General features: G+C 40.4%; 1 protein-coding gene across 1 annotated transcript in view; it reads left to right on the forward strand.

Moving 5' to 3' along the window:
- Positions 1 to 12503, forward strand: part of LOC121950380 (anoctamin-2) — a 28331-nt gene that overhangs the window by 10315 nt on the left and 5513 nt on the right. Inside the window, 14 exon segments of the mRNA XM_042496362.1 lie at positions 1864 to 1998; positions 2095 to 2255; positions 4048 to 4130; positions 4681 to 4692; positions 5845 to 5919; positions 6124 to 6180; positions 7226 to 7300; positions 7783 to 7984; positions 8217 to 8328; positions 8421 to 8478; positions 9468 to 9568; positions 9670 to 9833; positions 9928 to 10080; positions 10356 to 10408. Coding sequence (XP_042352296.1) covers positions 1864 to 1998; positions 2095 to 2255; positions 4048 to 4130; positions 4681 to 4692; positions 5845 to 5919; positions 6124 to 6180; positions 7226 to 7300; positions 7783 to 7984; positions 8217 to 8328; positions 8421 to 8478; positions 9468 to 9568; positions 9670 to 9833; positions 9928 to 10080; positions 10356 to 10408 — 1441 coding nt within the window.

Below are 12503 nucleotides of genomic sequence, written 5' to 3' on the forward strand. Positions count from 1 at the left end.
TTCTTCCACCACAAACTAAAGGGACGGATTAGGGTGGATCAACACAGGAGCGCTGGTTATTGGAATTTTAGGAGAGCGAAGGCGTGGTCTGCTTCCTGGTTCCAGCAAAATGGAGTTTTGGTTGAGGTGAGACAGGTGAGGGTGGCGGCAATCTTGCTGTGATCTCTGATGAATTGTCGATAGAAGTTTGCAAATCAGAGAAAGCGCTGCAATTCCTTCCGAGAGTTGGGCGTGGGTCACTCTTTGACCACCTGGATCTTGGCTGGATCGGGTTGAAGCTGGCCCTTGGCGATGATGTAACCCAAAAAACTGATGGAGGGGGAGTGGAATTCCCACTTCTAAGGTTTCACAAATAATATGTTCTCCAACAGCCTCTTCAACACCAGCCTTACATGTTGTTTATGCTCCTCCAAAGAGCGAGAAAAAAATAAAAAAATCAGGATATCATCAAGGTAGACAAAAACAAAGCAACCTAACATGCCTCTCAGCATGTTGTCCATGAGGGCCTGAAAGCTGCTTCCTGGCCCTGAACAGGATGGTCAAAAACTTTAGGAAGCCCCCGCAAAAAAGTCAGAAAAAGAAAACAAAACAGGGGAACCCCTCTCCCACAAAGCGGCTGCCCATTGAGCGGCTTTACCTCTTAATAAATTAATAAATCCCAGATTGCATAAAACGTATGCAATCTGGGATTTATCAGAGGGGTAACTAGATAGTTGCTGATCAAAAACTAATAAGCACTGGAGAAGGAAACAACCACAAGAACCGAAATTCCCTGAATAATGTTCTGGTGGGGGAACAAAGGGTTCTCAGGTCGGGTCGGGAAGGGGAGCAGGAGAATTACTCTCAGGTGGGTTACTCACAGGATTGGGCACACTGGAGGCAGAAGCCTCAAAGTTGAGTTGGGCCAGTTGAGCAGTAATATGGGCAATGTGTCCGTTCAAACCTTGCAATGACTCCATAACTCCCCACAGCATGTCGTCATGACGGCCGAGAAGAACTCCCTGCCTGGAGAGGGTGTCCAGAATGGAGTCCGGGCTTGCTGGGTCCATAATTGGCCAGATTATTCTGTTACTCCACTTGGTACCAAAAAGGGGGTATTTTGACCCAATAGCAAACACACTGTACAAAAAAATGGAAAATGAACAGTGATTTAATGATATGAATGGAGGGAGGTTGGGAGTGGAGTTGGGGGATGGGAGCCAGGGAGCTTGCAGGCAGGTGAGGCTGGTGTAGCTGATGGTGGAGATGAGGCAAGGAGAGGCATGAGCAGAGAGTGGAGTTGATCTGTGGTGGTTTGGATGTCGAATGGCTGAGCTTGAGGCAAAGGGCTGGGTGGCAAGGCACGTGGAGCTTGACGAAGGTAGACACTGAGGAAAGTCGAATGAGCACAAAAAATCACAATCCAACAACAATTTTCTCCAAAGAGACAGCCGATCTACCCCTGGTAAGGTGTGTAACAATCTGGCGCCGGTGAAGAGTGAAGCTGGAGATTTTAAGCTGCAGGGGAGGTGATTGACAATGAGGCGCAGGTGAGGAAGAGTGCACCAAGCTCCAGCACCCGGAAGCCACGCCCAGCCCCAGCAACACAGGAGGACACACACAGAGAAACCACCAAGCATACACAAAAAACAAACCACAAGCACGCACAAAGCTACAAGGCACCACAGGTTGTTGGCTACCCACTGAAAATAACATTAGCTGCTTCAATTGCTTTCAAATGTTTTTCTGTGACATTAGACTTAATTGGAATAATATGGCCTGTAGCTGGGACGTAAACCAGAGTTGGACCTGTAGCTAGTGGGGCAAAAAAAAAGGAAATCTGCAAACCCAGGCAGCAAATTGATATATTTTCTTTATTTACAGGAAGTACTTTGGAGAGCAGATTGGGTTGTATTTTGCCTGGCTGGGTGTTTATACTCAGCTCCTCATCCCTCCCTCTGTACTGGGCATCATTGTCTTCCTGTATGGCATATTCACTGTGGATGCCAATGTGCCAAGGTAGGCAAAAAAAACCCCAAACCTCTCAAACTTATGTGTGCTTATCAGAAGAACACCCTGTGTGTTTATATGATTTTCTCGCTTCTTGTTGTTCAGCCAAGAGACATGTAATGACAACCTGAACATCACCATGTGTCCGCTGTGTGATGGAGTGTGTGACTACTGGCGTCTGAGTTCGGTGTGCTCACTGGCCCAGGCGTCATACCTGTTTGACAACGGAGCCACTGTCCTCTTTGCCATTTTCATGTCTCTGTGGGGTAAATATACAAACTAACTCTTTTTCCTGATCAGATTACAGCAGGTTGAATTCAACAGACAAGCCTGAACTGACAGGCGGAGTGACAATAAGCAGATCTCCATGAAACCTCAAATTGCACAAACTGAAACTTATATGTAGACAGACATCAACATCAAGCTGCTCCGCTGCATGTAAATGTACTGTGGGACAACTTTGAGGTATTAAATGCTTTTGGGGGCCCAGGACTTGGTTTACCCCCCCACTGTAATGTGTTGCCACTGACTGTAGTTTAAGCACACATACAAATAAGGGCCTGGTAAATGGGAGGTCGGGCACTGGGTGCTACTCATGTGCCAACTCTGTGCCAACTTTCATGAGCGCAGAGGCGAGGTTGCATCTGAGATTGCTAAGCGACCATATCCAGCACCGTATCATAGCCCTCTTACCAGAAATCCTGAGAGCAGAGCTGATATACTCTCAGATGTTCTTGTGGTGTCCTCTCTTCCATATTTACCACAGACTGATATTGACAGAAGAAGGAAAAGAGTTTTGCTGGCTGTGATTGGTTATCCCTCTTCACATGGCATTTAGTGTGCAGTGCTGCATTCCAAAAGACGAACTCTGTTTATCTCAGGACGCATCTGTCACACCCTCAATAACAGGCATTCAGGAACGCTTGCGCATTCCAACAGCATCACTCCTGCTTTTCAATGTGCCATCCAGCTGTTTACATTTAAAATAAACACTGAGAGCACAGAAAACACATCATTTGTACAGACGGAGCATGGAGAGACTAAAGTGGGAGCTATTAGCAGCCATGCTATCTTCAAACATACACCAGTAAATACTGTATTGTTTATTACCCCCTGACCTTATGAATGGTCCTCTTAAACCAAATGACATTTGCTGAACTTGAATCATAGGCCATCATATCAAAGAATAGCTTATAAAAATACTTATCTCAGTTTGTGTTGAATTTCATTCTTGTCTTGTTCATTAATTTTGTTGACTTATTATATCTAATACAACTGTAAACCTCTTTTTTTTACTTTAGAATCCTTGGAATGCTTCACAGGGGACAGTAAATTACTTACTTTGCACCCATTTTTCCTGTTTTTGAGCTTAATGTTCTGCAAGCTTTATGTTTTGCTTAGAAAGTCCAGTCACAATTTTGATGATAATAATAATAATACATTTTATTTATAGAGCGCTTTTCACAATACTCAAGGACACTCAACAGAGACAAAACAATGTCAACTTAAGTTTGTAAAACATTCAGAATAAATACATTTTGTTCTTGTCTCGCGTTCATGAAAAAAATATGGTCTTTAATATGTTGATAATTAATTAATTGAATGTGATTTTAATATTTTAATTATATTTGATTTTTTACATTCTGTGTTTCATGTTTCTCTGGGCGTTTTGATAAATGTTTCTCGATATTTTAAGATTTCAGGATTTTACTGTTTACATACTGCACTGCTCACTTTGTGTTAGTTTGTGCTAACTTAGTGTTTTATTTATCATAATGTTGTTCTTTAATGATCACTGAGACCTAATTACTTCATTTTGTTCTTTTTGTCGATTACATGGCTGGAATGGCAATAAAAAATCCTTAAAAACTCTTTTCCAGGGAGGCCTAAGCAACTGCTTATATCACTTTATGGGCAGGGTCACCTCATTAGTGCTTCTTTTTACTCGATCACTTAAATGTTATCAGATGTTTTATGATTTTCTTCAAAAATGTTTTTTATTTTTGAGCCAGTGATTTTCGGAATATGAGAATATTTCCTCTGTGTATCTTCCTGTAGCTGCCTGTTTCCTTGAGCACTGGAAGAGGCGACAGATGTGTCTGAAACATATGTGGGACCTGACAAGCTTGGAGGATGAGGAGGTACAAATAAAGATTTGAGAATACTGAACACACATACAGAACATCATATTATAACAGGCATAGTCAGAGCTGCCTTTACTGCTCTGTCAGTAGCAGTACGAGGTCTCTGTGTCTCTTTTTTTAGCTTTCTGTTGTCCTAACTCCAGCTTGTTAAAGTGCAAAGTCAGTTAGGGTGTGAGTGTTAACCTGGTGGCCCGAGTCAGTCATGTACACAGTTGTGGTTTGCCTCACAGATAATCATTTGTGTCAGACCGCTTCCCTCCACACACACACACACACACACACACACACACACACACACACACACACACACACACACACACACACACACACACATATAAAGGTGGCCTCCAATGCATTAACGTGACCCTTTACCCTGGGAAGGGCTGTAATGGGATTGGTCTGTTCTTAAAGCAGTGCACTTGCTGATGACACAGCAGCAGGGTCACACCACACTGTAAACACTCTTAACACCTAACACCTAACACCACTCTTTCTCTGTGCTTTTTATCTACTTTTGTGTCTGTCTTTCTGTCTCTGCTGCCTGAAGGAGCGAGGCCAGGTGAGCAAGTTTCTGTACCCATTAAATGTGCCCAATATCTGATTTAAAAGCTGTATTATTTATCTCTTTTATTTTAAAAATTATTATATGTATTAGCTAATTACTGGAATGAGATTTGCAGGGTTTTTCTCTGCACTTTGTTTTTTAGAAGTATATTCTGGGCTGTCCATGAGAAGACCCTGTTTACTCTTAACTGTGGTGAATTGTGTCCTCTATTAAGAAAACCATAAACAACAACTTTTTTATATTTTTGGGAAAGAAAATCCAATAAAGATCAGTAAATATTTTTGAGTCAAAGTGAAAAAACTGTTCTGGCATCGGTCAACACACCTTAAACCCGGTTTACACTGCGCCATTTTGGGCTGTCCCACACGAAAGATGACCAGCGTGAAAGAAACCTGGTGATGTCTTTGGTCGTGGCCCTAAAACGGTGGTCCAACGTTGCACAGTGAGAGAGATTCGAAGATGGCCGTTGTCGTGGTAATGTGATCAAAGACAGCCTGGGATAAAATTGTGACAGTGTCAGAAATTTGGGATGATAATCTCACCCTGTGACTGCTGCTATGACCTACGTCTACTAACCAACCAACAGAAATGCAGCATGAAATGACTCACTGATCATCGCCACACTGCTAAATGCTAAATGCTAGTAGATGCTAATACAAACTTTGAGCTCTCGTTGCAAAATTTGCTTGCCAAGTTGGCCTCTTTTGCCAGCCATTACCACATCTTTATTCTCATCCTCTTCTAACTTTATTGACACACATAAATGCCACTATAGCGAGGACTCGATTTATTTGTTTACATTTTGCTCTTACTTGCATGCGTGCGTGCGTGTCTGTGAGTGTTTAGGACTTGTGATGAGCAGGTGGCCCCTTGTATGGTAGCCTCGGCCAACAGTGTAGAAATGTGTGTGTGCATGGGTGAATGGTGTTGTAAAGCTGTTCCTAAGACTATAAAATACTATGAAAATGCAGACCAGCTATCCGTTTTTAAATTGTAAATAGCTCAAACAAGTCAAGTCAATTTTATTTAAAAAGCCCATTTTCACATATCGTAATCTGAGTGTGATATAAGGATTTTTCTCTTCACACATGTGATCCCTGACTTTGTTGTCCCATGTGTTTTAACATGTTTATGTGTGTGCTGCAGGAGGAGATGAGGCCTGAGTATGAAGAAGTTCTACAGGAGAAAAAAGCGAAGATGAAAGCAAACGCTAAGAACAAGGTGTTGTATCTAAGCCTGGATTTGCACTACAAGTCTTAATGCCCAGTTTCAGTTTGTTGCCTATATCTGAATTTTTTTACATCTACTCTTAAAACCTGTTTAATCGTAATTGGGTCACTTGAACCGTGTAGTGTAAATTCTGCCTTTAAGAAACTGCTTAAAGTGAAAACTTTTTACTGACAAATGTTTTTAACTGTGTTGCAGTTGAATCAAGCCGAGGATGGTGTGGATGGAGAAACAGACCAGATGCTGGCCTCACAGGTATCACCACTGCTCTGTGTGATCGAACATTATGTGGACAGAGTTGCTCCAGAGAGAGGGTGGGGCTGATGACACTAAAGTGATTCACACTTGCTTCATAGCGGATGCTAACACACAGCTCAGCTTTTAAGTTACATTAAACTCAGTAAAGGTGAAGGAATCTGTCTACAAAAGCAAATCTTAGAGCCCGTCTTAAGTTTTTCGTCTCCAGGAAAGTTATTATGGAGCAGCTCTGCCTGTATGAGTTTATGTCAGTGCACAGAAAGGAAACCCCCCTCACCTCCAGTGGTTGGTTGAGTCCAAAGCTGCTTACCTGCCTGAGATTAGCCCAGATTACTGATGGAGAGAAGAAAGGGAGGAGGGAGAGGAGGAAGGGGAGGGGATTTCTGTCCTTTCAGATGGCAAAACATCCACCTGCCAGACAGAAAACATAACGTGTGTCTGCAGAAAATGAGCTCAGCATTACTGCACATCACATACTGTTTGTGATAGATACTGCACATGCATTAACTCTTTGAAACCTGGAGCGAGATCGCATTTCCTGTGCTGCTTTCACAAGTTATTTAAGCCTTTGAATCCTGAGCAAATTGATGCAATTTCTTTCAAAAACATTGGGAAAAAAAGCAATGAGCAACTTGGCAAGAAATGTTCCAGAAATTGCAATTAGTAGGAATTAGTAGATTTAGGAAAATATTTATTTTAAAATCATTAGGGAAAAGAAAAAAAGCTTATAATTTATAATTATCATTTATTGCATATCATATATTTACATATTTAAAATTGTGTTAAAGAATTATTAAATTTTTTTAACCCTTTTCCCAGGTCATTTATTTCTTTTAAACTAAATTTCAAGTAATTTTATTGTACTTTTTACTAATTTCTTGCTAATTTTCAGGTCATTTCTTTTTCGCAGCTCATTGCCTTCTTCCTATGTTTTGAAAAGAAATCAAGCCAATTTGTTTGGGTTTGAAAGGGTTAAAGCAAATACCAATGAGTGTGTGCATGCATCTGAATACTAAAGTAAAATGCATATTCTTCTTGACAGCGAGAGCCAGAGTCCCTGGACATTGAGGATCACCTGTCAGGTTATCTCATCAATATGGCCACCTTACTGCTACTGGTAATACGTCTATACTCCCAATATTTTATGATCATTGTCATTTTTGTTAGGCATTTCACAGAAATTTGCAGGCATAATGTTCATGGTATTTGTGAATTTTTTACATATTTTCCTCAGTGTTTCTCACTTTATATCCATTAATTTGTCAGTGATCTTGTGTCAACAGTAGGGAGCCTAAATCAGTACCAGCAGTGCTTGATATTGTGCAGATCGATTCACTTTATTCCAGACATCAGAGACCATACTAAATAAATATAAAATAACAGAAAGACAGTAATAAAAAAGAGAGAAGAAATCAATAGATAAGAGGAACAAAAAGATAAAAATAGATATTTATATATACCAGATATTAAAAACACACTGTTATTATAAAGCATTGTCATGAAAGAAATCAAATATTTCTCAACAGTCTTGTCAATTAACTTTAATGTTGTGTGTGTGTGTGTGTGTGTGTGTGTGTGTGTGTGTGTGTGTGTGTTCAGATCTTTGTAACATTCTCAGCAGTGGTCGGGGTGGCTGTTTATCGCATTTGCATGTTAAGTGTGTGGTCCATGAACCCTGACCCTGAAGCCAAGGCCAGCGTGAGGATGACCGTCACCACCACAGGGATCATCCTCAACATGATGGTGGTGCTGGTGTTGGAGGAGGTCTATGGAGCGATCGCTGTGTGGCTGACTGAACTGGGTAATGAAATTAATGCTATTACAAAGTAAAGCATTAAACAGGGAAGCCATATGACTCACAATAGTTTAGCGCTGCTTTGTTTGAGCTGAACAAATGAACATTTTGGTGGAATAAGAAGTCAAAATATTTTGACACGAAAGGCCATGTGATTGATTCAGGAAGCTAGGGTTTGGAAGTTATCAGTCAGTGTGCTTAACATCACATGTTCACATTTGTTTCTCCGTTCCAATAGAACTTCCTAAGACAAAAGAAGAGTTTGAGGAGAAGCTGATCTTTAAGTCTTTCTTCCTCAAGTCCATGAACGCCTTTGCACCTATTTTCTATGTGGCCTTCTTCAAGGGCAGGTGTGTGTCTCTTCTAAAACCTAACTTCTCTCACTTCACCACATTCTTTTCATTGACTCCTCATTCTGTGATTTTCTCCTCTCCACGTACAGGTTTGTTGGGCGGCCTGGCGATTATGTTTATGTCTTTGGAGACTATCGCATGGAAGAGGTAGATTCCGTTCCACCTTTTACTGCTCATTGTCAATGTGTCTGTATATATGTACCAGAGTTTGTACAGCTTACAGCAAGTTAGATTTAAGACTATTTTAGAACTTTTACTTGGGCTGTCAGTGGTAATGTGTTAATTGCAATGCAATTAAGCTCTTTACAGAATGTGTTAATTAAAAAAAAAAAATGTTGTGTTAGTAACTGGCGGACATTCAGAGAGGCAGTACCGAGCTGAGTTTTAAAGCTAGAGCCATGATACTGGTATCAATTGAAACTAGAAGACCTGAGGTACCAACCATGCCATGCTAGCTTCTCAGGAAGGGGGAAAAATAATGTTCCAAAATTAGGCTACAATTTTGGCGATGGAGGAATGACATGGAAATTTCATGGGGGTCACGTGACCTCTGAACTCCAGATATCTGAATGAAAATGGGTTCTGTGGGTACCCATGAGTCTCCACTGTACAGACATGCTCACTTCATGCTAGTCCCATGCAGTTTTTTTGCCGTTGTTTGACAATTTGGTAAGAATTGTTTCACCTTGCCACTATGGACTTCAAAAGAGTTTTGAAATGCAAAAAAATCGAGCTAAAATAGGCAATTTAATAACTGAAAAATTAATGGTTTGACAGCTCTACTTTTCACATTAAATGTTAAAAAAATATTGACCACTTTCTAGGCGTGACAGAGACGAGGGTAGAATGGAACTGGGAAATTGCTGATGTTTTTGGCCGGGTTTTCTTATGCAGTTTTGTGCTTCCTAATATGCATTGCATTAAATTGAAAAACTTTTTTTTAACCCTTTATTCACCCTTTAGTGCATACATATAATCAAATACAAGGTCAACAGCGTGACAATGTTAGATTGGATATTGGATGAAAGTAAGAAAGCTTAAAAGCTTTTTTGCTTAAAATACATTGAGCGTTGTATGCATTGCCTTGTATCAATTCCAGCTAAAGTCAAATATTGACTTAACATTTTTCTCCACAGTGTGCTCCACCAGGCTGCCTCATCGAGTTGTGTATCCAGCTCAGCATGATCATGCTCGGAAAGCAGCTCATTCAAAACAACGTGTTTGAGGTTCTCATACCGTAAGTATAGAAATATCAATGTTTTTTAACGGCTACTTACATACAAATTTCCAGTCAATGCTATCTTTGCTCTGACTCTATTCCCTGCTTTTTCTTTGCAGTAAGCTGAAAAAGATGTACAGAACACTACAGGAAGAGAAAGGAAAGAAAAGAGCAGCAGAAAACGAGGAGAGTGAAGCAGAGGAGAGGAGAACAAAGCAACAGTTTGACAAAGATTACGCCCTTGAACCCTTCGAAGGCGTGAGCCCAGAGTACATGGAAATGAGTGAGTCACACTTTTATTCACTGAGTTGCTGACTACTGCAATTACACAACAGAATTCTTGAACCACATGTGTGTATGTGTGTTTATATTTGCAGTAATCCAATATGGCTTTGTTTCACTGTTCGTGGCGTCCTTCCCGCTGGCTCCAGCCTTTGCTCTGCTCAACAATGTCATTGAGATCCGCCTCGATGCTGCAAAATTTGTCACAGAGATCCGACGGCCCGACGCAGTGAGACATAAAGACATAGGTACAGATAACACATGAGAGCACAGCACACTCTGTCAGTCTCTGTGTGAATGTGAAACAAGTTTTCCTGGGATTTTTAATCACTTTCTTTTCCTTTACTCCACTCTGCCCCTCCATTTTTGTCTCTTTGTCTTCATGTCCGTCTGCCTGTCACTTTCCTTTACACAAATACTCACACCATATACACACACACACACACACACACACACACACATACACTTACACATGCACTTCCCTTTCCGTCTTTGTCTCTTTGCATGCACGTGCTATCTCCAGGGATTTGGTACAACATTCTTTGTGGAATCAGCAAGTTCTCTGTCATTACCAATGTAAGTGTGTGTGAGTCTGTTTGTCTACTGTGCCCATTTGACCTCTAGCATAAAGTGTCTTTCCATATTAAAGTGATGTGCATAACAATTACTTTATGTTTTAAATACTATGAGTTTGGTGTTACATATGAAAAGTTTTTCTTTTGTAATATCTTTATGACATCCATAGAAATAAAAGAAGAGTACAACGGACATGAAAGTGTTTGCTGTGGCCATTTAACTAGCTCAAAAGCAAATGGAGATTGTAAGTTGTTATGTCACACTCAATAATTCGAGAACTCTGTTTTGGCCTTCCGTATAGAAATATGGAGCAATCAAATACAGCAGTCCCCAGTTCCTCTCTGGTAACAAAGCTATGAACACAGTGCCCAAAAGACCCTCTCCATGCTGTGTACTATTCCACTGCTCATTTGGTCATCACTGTTGGCTAGGACCCGTTTGCAAACACACAGACTGACAATGGACAAGCAACAGAGTTTTAATGATAATGTGAATGGTGAGGTAGGGAGTGGAGTTGGGGGATGGGAGCCGGGGAGCGTGAAGGCAGAGGAAGCAGGAAGCACTGGAGCTCTTGAGGGCTGGAGCACTTGAGACATAGCTCAGAGAAAATGGCCGATCTACCACTGGTGAGGTGGGAAATAATCTGGTGCCGGTGAGTGAAGTGGGAGCTTTTATGCTGCAGGGGAGGTGATTGAAGATGAGGCGCAGGTGAGGAAGTGTGCACAGAGCTCCAGCACCCTGAAGTCTCTACCATCCCCTGCAACACAGAAGGACAAAAAGAGAAACCCCCAAGCATGCACAAAAAACAAAAACCACAAGCACCACTCAAAACCACAAGGCGCATGTGTGAGTTTGCAACTCGCTGCAAGTCAGTGTATCTGGAAGGTAGCCCACTACAGCATTAACAGTTTTTTTGCAGTTGCAATGTCACATATAAAAATAGTTGCCGCTCTGGCGATGCTCCTATGTTGATTTTAATGGCAATGTCCGTTCTACTCTCATTCTATTTCTGTAATGTGAACTGGAATTTTTTTTCCACTTCATTTACACCAGTTTTACACCAAGTTTTTATCTTTTGGTTTTCATTGCAACACAGTTACTTTTGACAGAGCCAGTGGATCCACTTCTTGTGTTCAAGGAGCCCTGTGGACTTTTTCTTTAAACAAACAAAATTATATTTACATTTACCGTTTTTCAACAATACTAGCCTCATGCAGCTGCATTCTCTTAAATTTCTCTCTCATATTTTCTCTTAGTTTTAATTAATTTTTAAGATAAAAAAAATAAGAGAAGTCAACTCTAGATGCAGCAAATGTTCTTAACCATCCAAATCTGCTCTGACCAGGTGTGCTCAGTAATGAATCCTACTAATCATAAGTCACCTGTTAGCACAGTTAATGCCACCTAAACACTATATAAGGGCAGGCTGATGTGTGCATGAACAAGACTGGAGACATGACACCAAAAAAGTTTGTAAGAAAAAGAACTTCTGCTGCAATGAAACTGACGTAGGCCTACTGATAAATACACTTCAACAAAGTACATGTGATTTTAGGGAAATGTATTGAAGCATTAAAATTAAAAGTACACATGCACAAAGGTTTAAATACATTTCATAAGTCAAAATAATTAAAATAAAAAGTAAAAGCAGCAAGTCCTCATACAAACAGTATATATGAGAAGCTGGAAAAATAACACACAATTATAACAATAGTTGCCAATTCATTTTCTAATTAATCAACAAATTGTTTCAGCTGCATTTGTACACTTTCATATGGATTGTGCACAAAAATCTTTGTAAAGTAGTTATCAGATTATAGTGGAATAAAAAGTACAATATTTCCCTCTGAAGTGTAATGGAGTGAAAGTTGAAATTGGTATGAGATTAAAATACTCCAGCAACGTAAAGGTTCTCACATTTGTATTCCAGTACAGTATTTGAGTATATTTACTTAGTTACATTCAACTCTGGTCAGCAGAGGGATGCAAAGTAATTGAAATTACAGTATTTGGGATCAGTGGACCAAGTATAGTATATTTCTTTGGCCCCGAAATATAATAATGCTGTCATCACAATTACTCTAAAAAATTAACT

Source organism: Plectropomus leopardus, chromosome 11, assembly GCF_008729295.1.
Source record: "Plectropomus leopardus isolate mb chromosome 11, YSFRI_Pleo_2.0, whole genome shotgun sequence".
NCBI classification, from domain to species: Eukaryota; Metazoa; Chordata; class Actinopteri; order Perciformes; family Serranidae; genus Plectropomus; species Plectropomus leopardus.